Source organism: Coregonus clupeaformis, chromosome 10 (assembly GCF_020615455.1).
Source record: "Coregonus clupeaformis isolate EN_2021a chromosome 10, ASM2061545v1, whole genome shotgun sequence".
Taxonomy (NCBI): Eukaryota; Metazoa; Chordata; class Actinopteri; order Salmoniformes; family Salmonidae; genus Coregonus; species Coregonus clupeaformis.
Window position 1 is genome coordinate 15098012 of NC_059201.1, and position 13858 is coordinate 15111869.

The 13858-nt window shown below is 41.6% G+C and overlaps 1 protein-coding gene across 1 annotated transcript in view; it reads right to left on the bottom strand.

Moving 5' to 3' along the window:
• Positions 1-13858, bottom strand: part of LOC121575201 (sodium channel protein type 8 subunit alpha-like) — a 139364-nt gene that overhangs the window by 77719 nt on the left and 47787 nt on the right. Inside the window, exons 8-11 of the mRNA XM_041888153.2 lie at positions 8442-8505; positions 8103-8244; positions 1473-1679; positions 318-635 (exon numbers count right to left, since the gene is read on the bottom strand). Of these exons, the coding sequence (XP_041744087.1) occupies positions 318-635; positions 1473-1679; positions 8103-8244; positions 8442-8505 (731 nt within the window). The remainder of the gene's footprint in view (positions 1-317; positions 636-1472; positions 1680-8102; positions 8245-8441; positions 8506-13858) is intronic.

Sequence of the window (13858 nt, forward strand, 5' to 3'; positions counted from 1 at the left end):
TTGAAGAATTTTGAAAATAATAAGAAATTGCTTCTAACATTGACTTAGGGGGGTGAATATTTTACATAGTGTTTTATTTTACATAAATAAAAATATATAGAAATGTTCTTCCACTTTGACATTATAGTGTATTTTGTGTAGATAATTGACAAAAAATGACAATTAATACAATTTTAATCCCACAGTCAAATGTGAAGAAATCCAAGGGTGGTGAATACCTATGATAGGCACTGTATGTCTATTTATTCATGAAAGTCTCTGAAAATGAATTAAATGAAGAAAATAGTTTATCTTTATTGTCTCGTGCTAGTTTTTACCTGGTTCATGATGGACGTCTTGCGTCCCAGCCGGTTGCCTGGGAAATGGAAGATGCTCCTCCTGCTGCCATCGTCCGACTCGGACTTAACCTGCTTCTCATGGTCGACCTTCTCGCCTTTCTCTCCCTTCTCTTTCTTCTCCTCCTCTTTCTGACGTGACTTCTTCTTGCGGTTGCGTCGATCCTTGGCGCTCTTGGAGCTGAGCTTGGACGCCTCAGAGGAGCTACGTGATAGGTGACCACCGCCCTCCGTTGCATCACCCCCCTCCACCGCGTCGCCCACTGACACCATGCCCGCCGAGGTCGCCATGGCAGCAGCCTGAGGGGTGGGGAGGTGGGGGACAGGTATGAGAGGGGAAAAGTGAAGGGAATGAAGGGAGACAGACAGACAGACAGACAGACAGACAGACAGACAGACAGACAGACAGACAGACAGACAGACAGACAGACAGACAGACAGACAGACAGACAGACAGACAGACAGACAGACAGACAGACAGACAGACAGACTAGGGCTGATTTTGTTTATTCTGGTTCGAATCACTTTTTGCTGATTAGAATATTTGCAAAATAATGTTTTAGCATGGAGCATGAGCTACTCACTAGGCTATATCCTATGTCTACTGCAGGACAAGACAAAGGCATGAGAAAACGAGTTTTGATAAGTCATGGATATTAAAGTCCTAAAAACAGGTTGGCTCACTAATACATTATCAGATGGAGAACACGCTTTTAGGATAAGATTTACCTGATTTTGGTGCAAGTACAGCTGACTAGCACTATCTGGCGTTAGTAACCTTAGCTACAATTTTGTGGATTAAGCAAAATTATGAATCTCAGAAGAATCTCAGAAGACAGGCAGGCAGACTGACAGACAGACAGACAACACCCACACCCAGTCTGGGACTAACCTGGGCATCCTGAAGGGTGGCAAGACAGAACAGGTAAGACAGGGGAGAAGTGTGAAAAATGTATGCACTCACTAACTGTAAGTCGCTCTGGATAAGAGCGTCTGCTAAATGACTAAAATGTTAAAAAATGTAAGTGAAGGGAGTGAGATGTGTACAGACAGATAGACCCAGTAATCAGACAGACAGAGAGACAGATAGACAAACAGACGCCTCCACACCCAGTCTAACACCAGGGAGGGACTAACCTGTGCATCCTCCTGCTGGTTCTTGATCTGCTCCAACATGGCTTTGAACTCTGCCTCTTTCTGCTCTGCCTCCTCTATCGTCGCCTGGTTCTGCTCCTCATAGGCCATGGCCACCACAGCAAGAATCAGATTAACCAGGTAGAAGGATCCAACGAAAATCACCAACACAAAGAAGATCATGTAGGTTTTCCCTGCCGCTCGCAGTGTCTGGGAGGGAGGGAGAGGGGGGAGGAAAGAAAGGTAGAAAGAAAACAAAGAGAAGCAACATATACTGTAACAATGGTCATAACGAATAAACATGATCATCTTGATTCATTAATTGTTTGAAGCAGCAGTATTTTGCTTTTCTCTATTGGAGTTCTATTCTCCCATGCTCTTCCAGAGCTGAGGTACTTCCCTGTGTTTCTCTGTCAATTCATGGTGTCTGTACTATCTGTGGCACTGTTAGCTCTGTTAGCTGTGCTTTGACATCCATACCAACGGGTTTCTCTGGGAATTGTCGTGGAAATTCTAATCAATAATGAGGACAAGGTCAATCACCAATCAGATTAATAGGGTAGCAAGTGAGCTGGTCTACCCAACACTCTTGGGTGTTGGGCCGAGAGCTCTGACATACAGACAATACAAATATATTTTATAGCAAAGTTACACCCTCTCAGTCTACATGACAAACAGCAGATGTTTGGAATGAGTCAAAAGGTGAGACTTGATATATGATAAATTAGTATCCCCCAGCCAGATAGTATTTGCTATGAAGACTGTTCTTATTGTATGGAACCCAGAGTTTGGCCGAGAAGACAAGGTTCCTCTCATCATTATTCATACCCGAGCCATCTTGCCCTGGTACCTTACATTACACAAACACCAACTCATTCTATGGAATGCATGCTGTAGGTTTTATCACCAAACCATTCATAAATCAATTGTCAGCTCCAGCTTCAGAGGCTCCTCTCAGTTCACACAGACACAGGTGAGAGAGTTCTAAGAACCCTATTCTATTGCATAAACAGTATTAAACATAATCTTGTAATTTCTTTACCACAATCCCCCATTTTGAGATTTCTCTCAATTTAAAAGAAAATTACAAGGTTTACAAAGACATGAATTACAAATAAAACATCAAACAACTTCTAACTCAAGCATATAGGGGAAAATAACTTCCTTGCACTAGTATATTACCACTACACCAAACTAAACCCACTTCATCCCTTACAGCCTGATATAGCAGGGGTGTGAGTGTGCATGTGTGAGGACACCCCCATCCCCTCCCCTCCCCTACACACACCACGACGCCTGGGTAATTCACCAGAATGTATGAATCTATTATGGATGTAGTAAGTCTGCATAGTAGGTCTACCCTTATCACACTGCCACACACCAACTCAAATTATTTCAGTTAAAGAGATGAGCGGGATCTTGAAAACTTTGCTGGTATTTTTTCAACCTTCCGTTTTGGACTTGACGTGTCAATGTATGGCTCATACATGCATAATACACCAACTGTAATCTTCTCCTGTCGGAGTAAGCCACGCAATCTTTACATTCAATGCATAAAATGTATAGTACATGTTAGTTGCACAATTGTACCTTTCATAGTGAACGTGCACTAACAAATTAGTAACATACTGTACGTATTGGAATTCGTTAACATATCATGCGAATTGGAGGAAGTAACATATCATACAAAATGGATGATAGACATTCACAAATTCATTTATATCATACGAAACGTAACATACAGTGGTGACCCGTCATTCAGGGCAGGTGGGGCAGAGACCCACCTGTTTTGAACCACACATGTTTGGCAAAAAAATAATAATAAATACAAATAATTGGTGGGGGGGGGGGGGGGGGTTGGGGGGGGGGCTTGCCTGTTTTGAATGTTATTTTGGCATTAACACGTGTCACATATCAGTTTGCAAAGAATGTACAATTTTTTAAAATAATCATTGAGTTAATAAAGCCGCATACAAACATGGTCTCTTTTTTGCTTTCTTGAGTAAGGCAGCTCCAAAATGCAGGAGTTTCAGCCTAGCTCAGTGCTTTCTGTGGTGGTGAGGCAGCCAGCGGAAAATACGGAGTGTAGGGGTTGGTAATGTTCTCTAGTTGCGCCATGATTGGCTCAGTGTTCTGTCACTCATGGGGAGACTACGTCACTGCCAAGTCTAAGGGTAGAGCTAAAAAATGTAAGCCCCTTGGGTGCTGCCATAGAGTTACATTAGAAGTGCCCATCCAAGAAGGCTCAAGGTCATTGGCCACAGAGAAAATGACATCAAATCACGTTATATCTACAGTAGCTTTGATTGGATTGATCATGTCAACATCATTCTTTCAAAATCGTAGCTAGCAGTCATCATCATGAATCAAGTCGACAATCTACTGGCAAATCCTTCATCTACTGTTCTGACTTGGGGGTGCACATGTAGCCTATAACCTGTTTTAGAGAAATTGAATCATTGAATATTGTAAGAGCTTTCATTGTCTGCTTATATACCCCCTTTATTTATCCTACGGTTCTGACTTGGTGTACAGGGATAACACTGTAAGAATGGCCCATGTTCTGAATTCTGTCGCTGTACATTTCAAAAGTGCTGAACAAATAGTTATATTGACTACGTCCATCCTAGCTCGCTCATTAATGTCTTAATCAAAATTGCCTCTAATCCGCTTGTTGTCCCCTTATGCCATAGTTTGTACATCTCAATTGTCAGTAGAAACCACATTTGTTTAAGCAAATCAGCCATATCAGCTATGTTTTTTAAAAAGGCAGTAAATGAGGCTGAATGAACTGTTTCGCTGCCAGACAAGGCTCCACTGATAACCAGGTGTAGTAGTTGTAAGGTGTTGGGACTACTGTTGGGCCTCTGCTGTTGAGACAGCTTTATGTAGACCCTAACCGTTTGTGGCCACCATTTGTCACCGTTATAGTGCAATTAATGTATTGTTTAGTGGTGTGTTGTGTTGTGTTGTGTAGTGGCTTTGCTGGCAAGCATCCCACAATTATTTACATGCTAAAATCGCCACTGGTAACATATCATACTAGATGGAGGAACACAAATCTAAAGTTAGAAGATAATTGTCAACCCTATTTGAAACATTTCCTAAATGGAGTACGCTGATGTATTTATGGCTGAATTTTGGAGTACATTTGCAGGAAAGATTACGAAAGTCCACCCATAACCTGGCCAAAAGACAACTTTTTTTGTACTCGTGAAATGTAGGCTATACAATCATCCACTTATGAGGGGCAACCTTTCTGTAATGCCAACCATCAAAATCAATAATTCCATGTCTTCTCCTTTGGGTTGATAGCACACAAGTTGTCACAATTGATAATCCACAACACTGCAGGCATGCAATTGTGTGATTGCAGCCCACATCTGCAGGAACGCCGTCCCTCGAGTTCCCCATTGGTTCCTGCATGAACGTCCCCCCCTCGAGCACGTCATCTTCCTGCTTGTGTGACACTTCTGATATTTTGGATTGCCCCTGATTGTCTATGTGATTAAAATGTGGGTCAAAAGGGAAATAAAAGTATTGTCAGAGTTTTCCAGGGCGAAGGACACCTAGCTAGCTAACTACCGGTGTCGCCCCCGCCTCCCGCCTGATGTGTAACAGAGTGCTAGCTAGTAAATAGCAGTTCATGCTCGAAAACCCACAAATGTTGCTGAGTTAAAGTAGTTCTGCATGGAAGAGTGGGCCAAAATTCCTCCACAGCGATGTGAGAGACTGATCAACAACTACAAGAAAGCGTTTGGTTGCAGTCATTAAATAAATTAAACAAGTGTACAAATGTTGTGTTATTTGTTCACTCAGGTTCCCTTTATCTAATATTAGGTTTTGTTTGAACATTTGATAAGATCCAGTGTCAAAAATATGCAAATACAGAGAAAATCAGAAAGGGGGCAAATACTATTTTCGGGGACCCTTTTTCGGCCCTTGAGCACTACATTCAAAATTACTGGCTTAAAAGTCTGCAAAAACCTTTGTAGCATCACTTTAATGATGAGTGTAGAGGGGAATAGGCAGGTCTGACAGATTTGTGTGCATGTGGGTGTGTGTGCGTGCATGCATGCGTGTGCGTGTGTTTCTGTGTGTGTGTGTGTGTGTGTGTATCGCTGTGTTTCACGTGTTTTCAAGTTGACACATTGTACCAGTCACAGACTCTGGGCTCTATTTTAACAAACTTTAACACAATGGTAAAACTTAGCGCTGGCGGTAGCGCTATAGGTCCATGGCTGTGTCAGAAATATTTTTGCTATTTTCACAGCGGGAATTATGAGCACAATAGTTGGTGGTGGCCGGAAGGGCTGGGTTTTGATGAATAAATCAATGTTAGGTGTGACGAGGGCTTGGTCACTCACTGGCCATTCAACACGTTTCATGGCTTAATACTGCAAGCCGTTGTCTCAAGTTCTGTAAGTTATTAACAGGCTTTGCATTGTCAACAACTCCAATTCGGCTGGGGGCACGGAATATTATCCTCCTAGTCCATTGTGGATTGATACTACAGTTTATGAAATAGCATAGGCTACAGCAGAGTAATAACAACAGTAAAAAAAAAAAACATTGAGTGTTTGTTCAATATGTTTGGAGTGTTGACAGTTAACATTGTTGTAATTGGCTTGAATGAGTATAGGACTATACATGACTTTACGCATCGTACTTCTCCTGAAATAAAAAATACTAGGCTCCCGTGAATTGTATTGTATGTGTGTAATGACCGTTCTCAATAAGCAAGATATAGCCTAGGCATACCATTGATATGGCATTATAGGACTGAATAATTTAAATATGTTTGGAGGAGCGCGCCTTTGGTAAGCGGACAAGAGGCGCTTTTTGGAAATGGGGATGGAAACAAGCCAAAATTAGTATGCACTGCAGGTAGGCCTATGTGAATTGTGAATAACGCAAAAGCATGATGGCAAAAGCCTCACGAGTAGACCAAAACCTTTTATGGATAGGCTACTTGGCTAATATATGGACAGGATAAGAAAGATACTCGACGCATTGCTGTTGAACCAGCTTTCGTAATATTGTGGTAAGAATAGCCTATTGAGGGCTTGTTTTTTAAATAAAATGAAACAGAAAACAAGTAATTGTTACAGGAAAATAACTTCAATTATTCTAAATACAAGGGTCACCTCACCGGCATCATCTCATCTCTTATTCCATATTATCATGTAGCCTACATTGAGGCGGTTTTACGCACATCCAAAATAATAACAGGAGCTGGCTACAATAATGTACATTAAATAGATACCGGTAAAAAAGGGGATGTTCGCTCACTGTTTTAATGCTCCCAAACTTAATATTTTAATAAAGCTTTGGTGATTAAGAAGGCGGTCTCACAAGTGAAACCCTTTATCGATAGTCTTTACTACTTGGAGAATGCTTTGGGCAGGACAAAAAAAACAGCCTTCATTGAGAGGAGGGGAGGCTATGCAAGGTTTACGGCTGCGCTTACGGTGTCAAAATCCATGCCATAACCAAACAAATTATTGCTAAGACCAGCTTTTAATTGGTCTTAAATATCCCCACCAGCTCTGCCTGAAATTGGCACTTTGGTGCACGTTTTTAAGGACAAACCTCAGATATTGCCACCTCAGCGCAAGCGAGCTCATATAAGACAGGTAAATGACCAATCTTGGCGCAAGGGTTGGTAAATAGCACAGCGCCGGCTTTAACATGTTGAAATTGCCAACAAGTGTGCATTTAACAATTGCTCTTACTTAATGCCAGCCAAAAATAGAGCCCTCTTTATTTTAACACACACTTACGTTAGACAATACTCAACAACATCTTGAGTTCTCTCAATCTCTTCCAGTCAAAGTTAAAACAGAATCTCTCTCATCTGCAGCTGGGACATAGATTACGACCAAAAACTCTGAGATACTGTAGAATCCATACAGCCTCTCATCAACAGACAGACCAGTCCTTGACATGAAGCAGTCAGTGACCCACAATTTGACGGCAAAGAAACCACGAGAGAGAAAATGCTGAGAGGCTATTTGCTGATTCACTGTCGAGTATGATGATGTGGTTTCTTTCCATGTTGTAGACAGGGCAGAAATACCAGCCTTAATGACCCAATTAGCCAGTAGTGCTTTTCTGCAGTCAAATGACCTAGTGGCCTCATGGGTGGAATATTATGTTGTTGTTGTGTTGTTTTAGTTTTTTTACTAAAATCAGGTGTTTCTATATTAAACTTTTTTTTTGTCTTCTGTGATGTATGTAAAGTGTAATATTGGGATGCGAACTCAAAATTGAATACATTTCAACTCTATATCTGATATGGTACAGATGTCTTATTTTTTTTAAAGCCCATAACCATGTGTGTGAGGTGTATACTTTTGTTTCAAAGTAGATTTGTTTAAGACTACCAAGTAACACTCTGTGTGACCATGATTTAGCCCACTGCAGTAAAAGGTTAAACGACAGTACTGCAGAACTGACAGTCAGTTCCCAGCGCAAAGTAACAAGATAGAGCTGTCTCAATCTATCGGTTTGGTTTCAATGCTCTCTGGCTGCTCATATAAGCCGCCCACATTGAATTACACTGCTTCCGCCATCACAAGCAGGAGTTATTCCAGTATTCATTTTCCCTGTCTATGACGAGCTTGGCCTTACCAGCATGTAGAGGTTCTCCCAGAAGTCTTGGGTCATGAGGCGGAAGAGAGTGAGGAAGGCCCAGCCGAAGCTGTCGAAGCTGGTGTATCCATAGTTTGGGTTTCTCCCGGCCTTCATACACATGTAGCCCTCAGGGCACCGCCTGGGAGGAAGGGAGGGAGGTATACAGGGAGGGGAAGGAGAAGGGGAGTCATGATTTTCAAGTAAATCTCCCATTGACATCGATGCATGATTTGCGTTAAAGTTATGTTAGGATTATACTCTCAGTTGTTCCCTTGTATGGTGGCTATTCCAACCTACTGGAAGTTTTATTTTGCAGTAATAGAGCATGAGACTCACCCTGAGTCTGAGCTGTTTCCACACAGTAGAGCATCCAGCTGCCCAGGGATGAAGTAGAAGTTGGCTGAAAAAGTTAAGGACATGTCAATATGTCTTTATCTTCGTCTGACTCAGATATTTAGACTGATTCAGGCTCTTACAGTGAGGGAAAAAAGTATTTGATCCCCTGCTGATTTTGTACATTTGCCCACTGACAAAGAAATTATCAGTCTATAATTTTAATGGTAGGTTTATTTGAACAGTGAGAGACAGAATAACAACAACAAAAATCCAGAAAAGCGCATGTCAAAAATGTTATAAATTGATTTGCATTTTAATGAGGGAAATAAGTATTTGACCCCCTCTCAATCAGAAAGATTTCTGGCTCCCAGGTGTCTTTTATACAGGTAACGAGCTGAGATTAGGAGCACACTCTTAAAGGGAGTGCTCCTATTCTCAGCGTGTTACCTGTATAAAAGACACCTGTCCACAGAAGCAAACAATCAATCAGATTCCAAACTCTCCACCATGGCCAAGACCAAAGAGCTCTCCAAGGATGTCAGGGACAAGATTGTAGACCTACACAAGGCTGGAATGGGCTACAAGACCATCGCCAAGCAGCTTGGTGAGAAGATGACAACAGTTGGTGCGATTATTCGCAAATGGAAGAAACACAAAAGAACTGTCAATCTCCCTCGGCCTGGGGCTCCATGCAAGATTTCACCTCGTGGAGTTGCAATGATCATGAGAACGGTGAGGAATCAGCCCAGAACTACACGGGAGGATCTTGTCAATGATCTCAAGGCATCTGGGACCATAGTCACCAAGAAAACAATTGGTAACACACTACGCTGTGAAGGACTGAAATCCTGCAGCGCCCGCAGGGTCCCCCTGCTCAAGAAGCACATATACAGGGCCGTCTGAAGTTTGCCAATGAACATCTGAATGATTCAGATGAGAACTGGGTGAAAGTGTTGTGGTCAGATGAGACCAAAATCAACTCAACTTGCCGTGTTTGGAGGAGGAGGAATGCTGCCTATGACCCCAAGAACACCATCCCCTCCGTCAAACATGGAGGTGGAAACATTATGCTTTGGGGGTGTTTTTCTGCTAAGGGGACAGGACAACTTCACCGCATCAAAGGGAACATTGGACGGGGCCATGTACCGTCAAATCTTGGGTGAGAACCTCCTTCCCTCAGCCAGGGCATTGAAAATGGGTTGTGGATGGGTATTCCAGCATGACAATGACCCAAAACACACAGCCAAGGCAACAAAGGAGTGGCTCAAGAAGAAGCACATTAAGGTCCTGGAGTGGCCTAGCCAGTCTCCAGATCTTAATCCCATAGAAAATCTGTGGAGGGAGCTGAAGGTTCGAGTTGCCAAACGTCAGCGTCGAAACCTTAATGACTTGGAGAAAATCTGCAAAGAGGAGTGGGACAAAATCCCTCCTGAGATGTGTGCAAACCTGGTGGCCAACTACAAGAAACGTCTGACCTCTGTGATTGCCAACAAGGGTTTTGCCACCAAGTACTAAGTCATGTTTTGCAGAGGGGGTCATTACTTATTTCCCTCATTAAAATGCAAATCAATTTATAACATTTTTGACATGTGTTTTTCTGAATTTTTTTGTTGTTATTCTGTCTCTCACTGTTCAAATAAACCTACCATTAAAATTATAGACTGATCATTTCTTTGTCAGTGGGCAAATGTACAAAATCAGCAGGGGATCAAATACTTTTTTCCCTCACTGTATGGTTATGTGGAATGTGGGACTGTGTTTATTTACGATGTGCAGTGGACTCACCATCATTCATGATATACTGTATACTGAATGGTCTTTCATCTAACCCAGACATGTACAAACAAATGTCTTTCTGTCTAGTCATGTACATACAGTGCCTTCATAAAGTATTCATACCCCTTGACTTATTCCACATTTTGTTGTGTTACAGCCTGAATTAAAATTGATTAAATATATGTTTTTTTGTCACCAATTTACACAAAATACCCTATAATGACAAAATGAAAACATGTTTTTAGAAATGTTTGCAAATTTATTGAAAATGAAATACAGGAATATCTCATTTACATAAGTATGTATATATTTTTTACTTTGTTTTCTTAACTCTATTTTCTTAAAACTGCATTGTTGGTTAAGGGCTTGTAAGTAGTCATTTCACAGTAAGGTCTACAACTGTTGTATTCGGCGAATGTGACAAATAACATTTGATTAGATTAGATTTTGATTTTCAAACCGATTTAAGCCATAACTGTAATTAGGCCACTCAGGAACATTCAATGTTGTCTTGGTAAGCAACTCCAGTGTATATTTGGCCATATGTTTTAGGTTATTGTTCTGCTGAAAGGTGAATTTGTCTCCCAGTGTCTGTTGGAAAGCAGACTGAACCAGGTTTTCCTCTAGGATTTTGCCTGTGTTAGCTCTATCCCTTGCCAATGACAAGCATACCCATAACATGATGCAGCCACCACCATGATTGAAAATATGAAGAGTGATACTCAGTGATGTGTTGTGTTGAATTTGTCCCAAACATAACACTTTGTATTCAGGACCAATGTTTTATTTCTTTGCCACATTCTTTGCAGTTTTACTTTAGTGCCTTATTGCAAACAGGATGCATGTTTTGGAATATTATTTATTCTGTACAGGCTTCCTTCTTTTCACTCTTTCATTTAGGTTAGTATTGTGGAGTAAATACAATGTTGTTGATCCATCCTCAGTTTTCTCCTATCAAAGCTATTAAACTTTGTAACTGTTTTAAAGTCACCATTGGCCTCATTGTGAAATTCCTGAGCGGTTTCCTTCCTCTCCAGCAACTAAGTTAGGAAGGACGCCTGTTTCTTTGTAGTGACTGTGTGTATTCATACACCATCCAAAGTGTAATTAATAACGTCACCATGCTCAAAGGGATATTCAATGCCTGCTTTTTTTTTACCCATTAACCAATAGATGCGCTTCTTTGCGAGACATTGGAAACCTCCCTTGCCTTTGTGGTTGAATTCACTGCTCGACTGAGGGACCTTACAGATAATTGTGTGTGGGGGGTACAGAGATGAGGTAGTCATTCAAAAATCATGTTAAACACTATTATTGAATACAGAGTCCATGCAACTTATTATGTGACTTGTTAAGCACAACTTTACTCCTGAATATTTCCATAACAAATGGATTGAATACTTATTGACTCAAGACATTAGGGTTGAATATTTTCCAGAAAATCTAAAAATGTTCCTTTCCGAGAAAATTGCAACCCCTTGCTCCTCTCGGTTATCTCGTGTATTGCCGTTCCAACCATAAATGCTATTTAAAAATAAATTATTGTTGTATTTGCTGCAATTTAATTCTCTGAAAGTCGCCACACTATTTCGCTGATGTAGCCTAGTTTAAATGTAGGCCTATGAAACACTGTTGGCTGACTTGTAAAATATTATGACATTAGGGATGGATCGAAATTTACAGAATGGGTACCTGGAGGAAAATGGGGGAGGGTCATGCTTTTTCAATTTCAGTCAAGGGGAGGGTTTAGTATTTTTTTTAAATCTAGTCCAGGGGTGGGTCATGCAATTTGTAAATTATGAAATTTCAATATTTCTCAGTGTTTTAATATTAGTTGCTTATTAGTCTATATATCGATGTGTGTCCGATGCCGACCCTCATCTTTGATTCTCTGCTGGGCGCGCAATATCAAGTGTGCTTATAGGCTATTTAGTGAGGTCTTTATCAAATGATCCATAGCCTATAGGCTACGAAGTGCATGCTCGGAGAAGCACAGATAAGATAGCTGCTGGGATGGTGTAAATAAAACTAGGCTGCATTACACACTGCAATGGATATTCTAACCCTGAGCCCAGGCCTGCTCTGCTCTTGCTGATCAAAACCTTTTTTTGTGCTGCCTAACCAACCCTGTTCTGTGTAAGTCTAGAGTGGCAGTTCAGGAGGAGAGTCAAATAATTATTCAGAAAATAATTTTTGATTAGGCTTAGTCCCACAAATGTTATATCTTCCGCGCAGACTAGCCTATAGCCTATGTTCTGTTCAGTTTGAGAAGGAGAGTGCGAAGATGAGAAGGAGGACTGGAGGTCAACTTTAATAGCTTGCTACTACTATACAGTGGGGAAAAAAGTATTTAGTCAGCCACCAATTGTGCTAGTTCTCCCACTTAAAAAGATGAGAGAGGCCTGTAATTTTCATCATAGGTACACGTCAACTATGACAGACAAATTGAGATTTTTTTTCTCCAGAAAATCACATTGTAGGATTTTTTATGATTTTATTTGCAAATTATGGTGGAAAATAAGTATTTGGTCACCTACAAACAAGCAAGATTTCTGGCTCTCACAGACCTGTAACTTCTTCTTTAAGAGGCTCCTCTGTCCTCCACTCGTTACCTGTATTAATGGCACCTGTTTGAACTTGTTATCAGTATAAAAGACACCTGTCCACAACCTCAAACAGTCACACTCCAAACTCCACTATGGCCAAGACCAAAGAGCTGTCAAAGGACACCAGAAACAAAATTGTAGACCTACACCAGGCTGGGAAGACTGAATCTGCAATAGGTAAGCAGCTTGGTTTGAAGAAATCAACTGTGGGAGCAATTATTAGGAAAAGGAAGACATACAAGACCACTGATAATCTCCCTCGATCTGGGGCTCCACGCAAGATCTCACCCCGTGGGGTCAAAATGATCACAAGAACGGTGAGCAAAAATCCCAGAACCACACGGGGGGACCTAGTGAATGACCTGCAGAGAGCTGGGACCAAAGTAACAAAGCCTACCATCAGTAACACACTACGCCACCAGGGACTCAAATCCTGCAGTGCCAGACGTGTCCCCCTGCTTAAGCCAGTACATGTCCAGGCCCATCTGAAGTTTGCTAGAGTGCATTTGGATGATCCAGAAGATGATTGGGAGAATGTCATATGGTCAGATGAAACCAAAATAGAACTTTTTGGTAAAAACTCAACTCGTCGTGTTTGGAGGACAAAGAATGCTGAGTTGCATCCAAAGAACACCATATCTACTGTGAAGCATGGGGGTGGACACATCATGCTTTGGGGCTGTTTTTCTGCAAAGGGACCAGGACGACTGATCCGTGTAAAGGAAAGAATGAATGGGGCCATGTATCGTGAGATTTTGAGTGAAAACCTCCTTCCATCAGCAAGGGCATTGAAGATGAAACGTGGCTGGGTCTTTCAGCATGACAATGATCCCAAACACACCGCCCGGGCAACGAAGGAGTGGCTTCGTAAGAAGCATTTCAAGGTCCTGGAGTGGCCTAGCCAGTCTCCAGATCTCAACCCCATAGAAAATCTTTGGAGGGAGTTGTAAGTCCGTGTTGCCCAGCGACAGCCCCAAAACATCACTGCTCTAGAGGAGATCTGCATGGAGGAATGGGCCAAAATACCAGCAACAG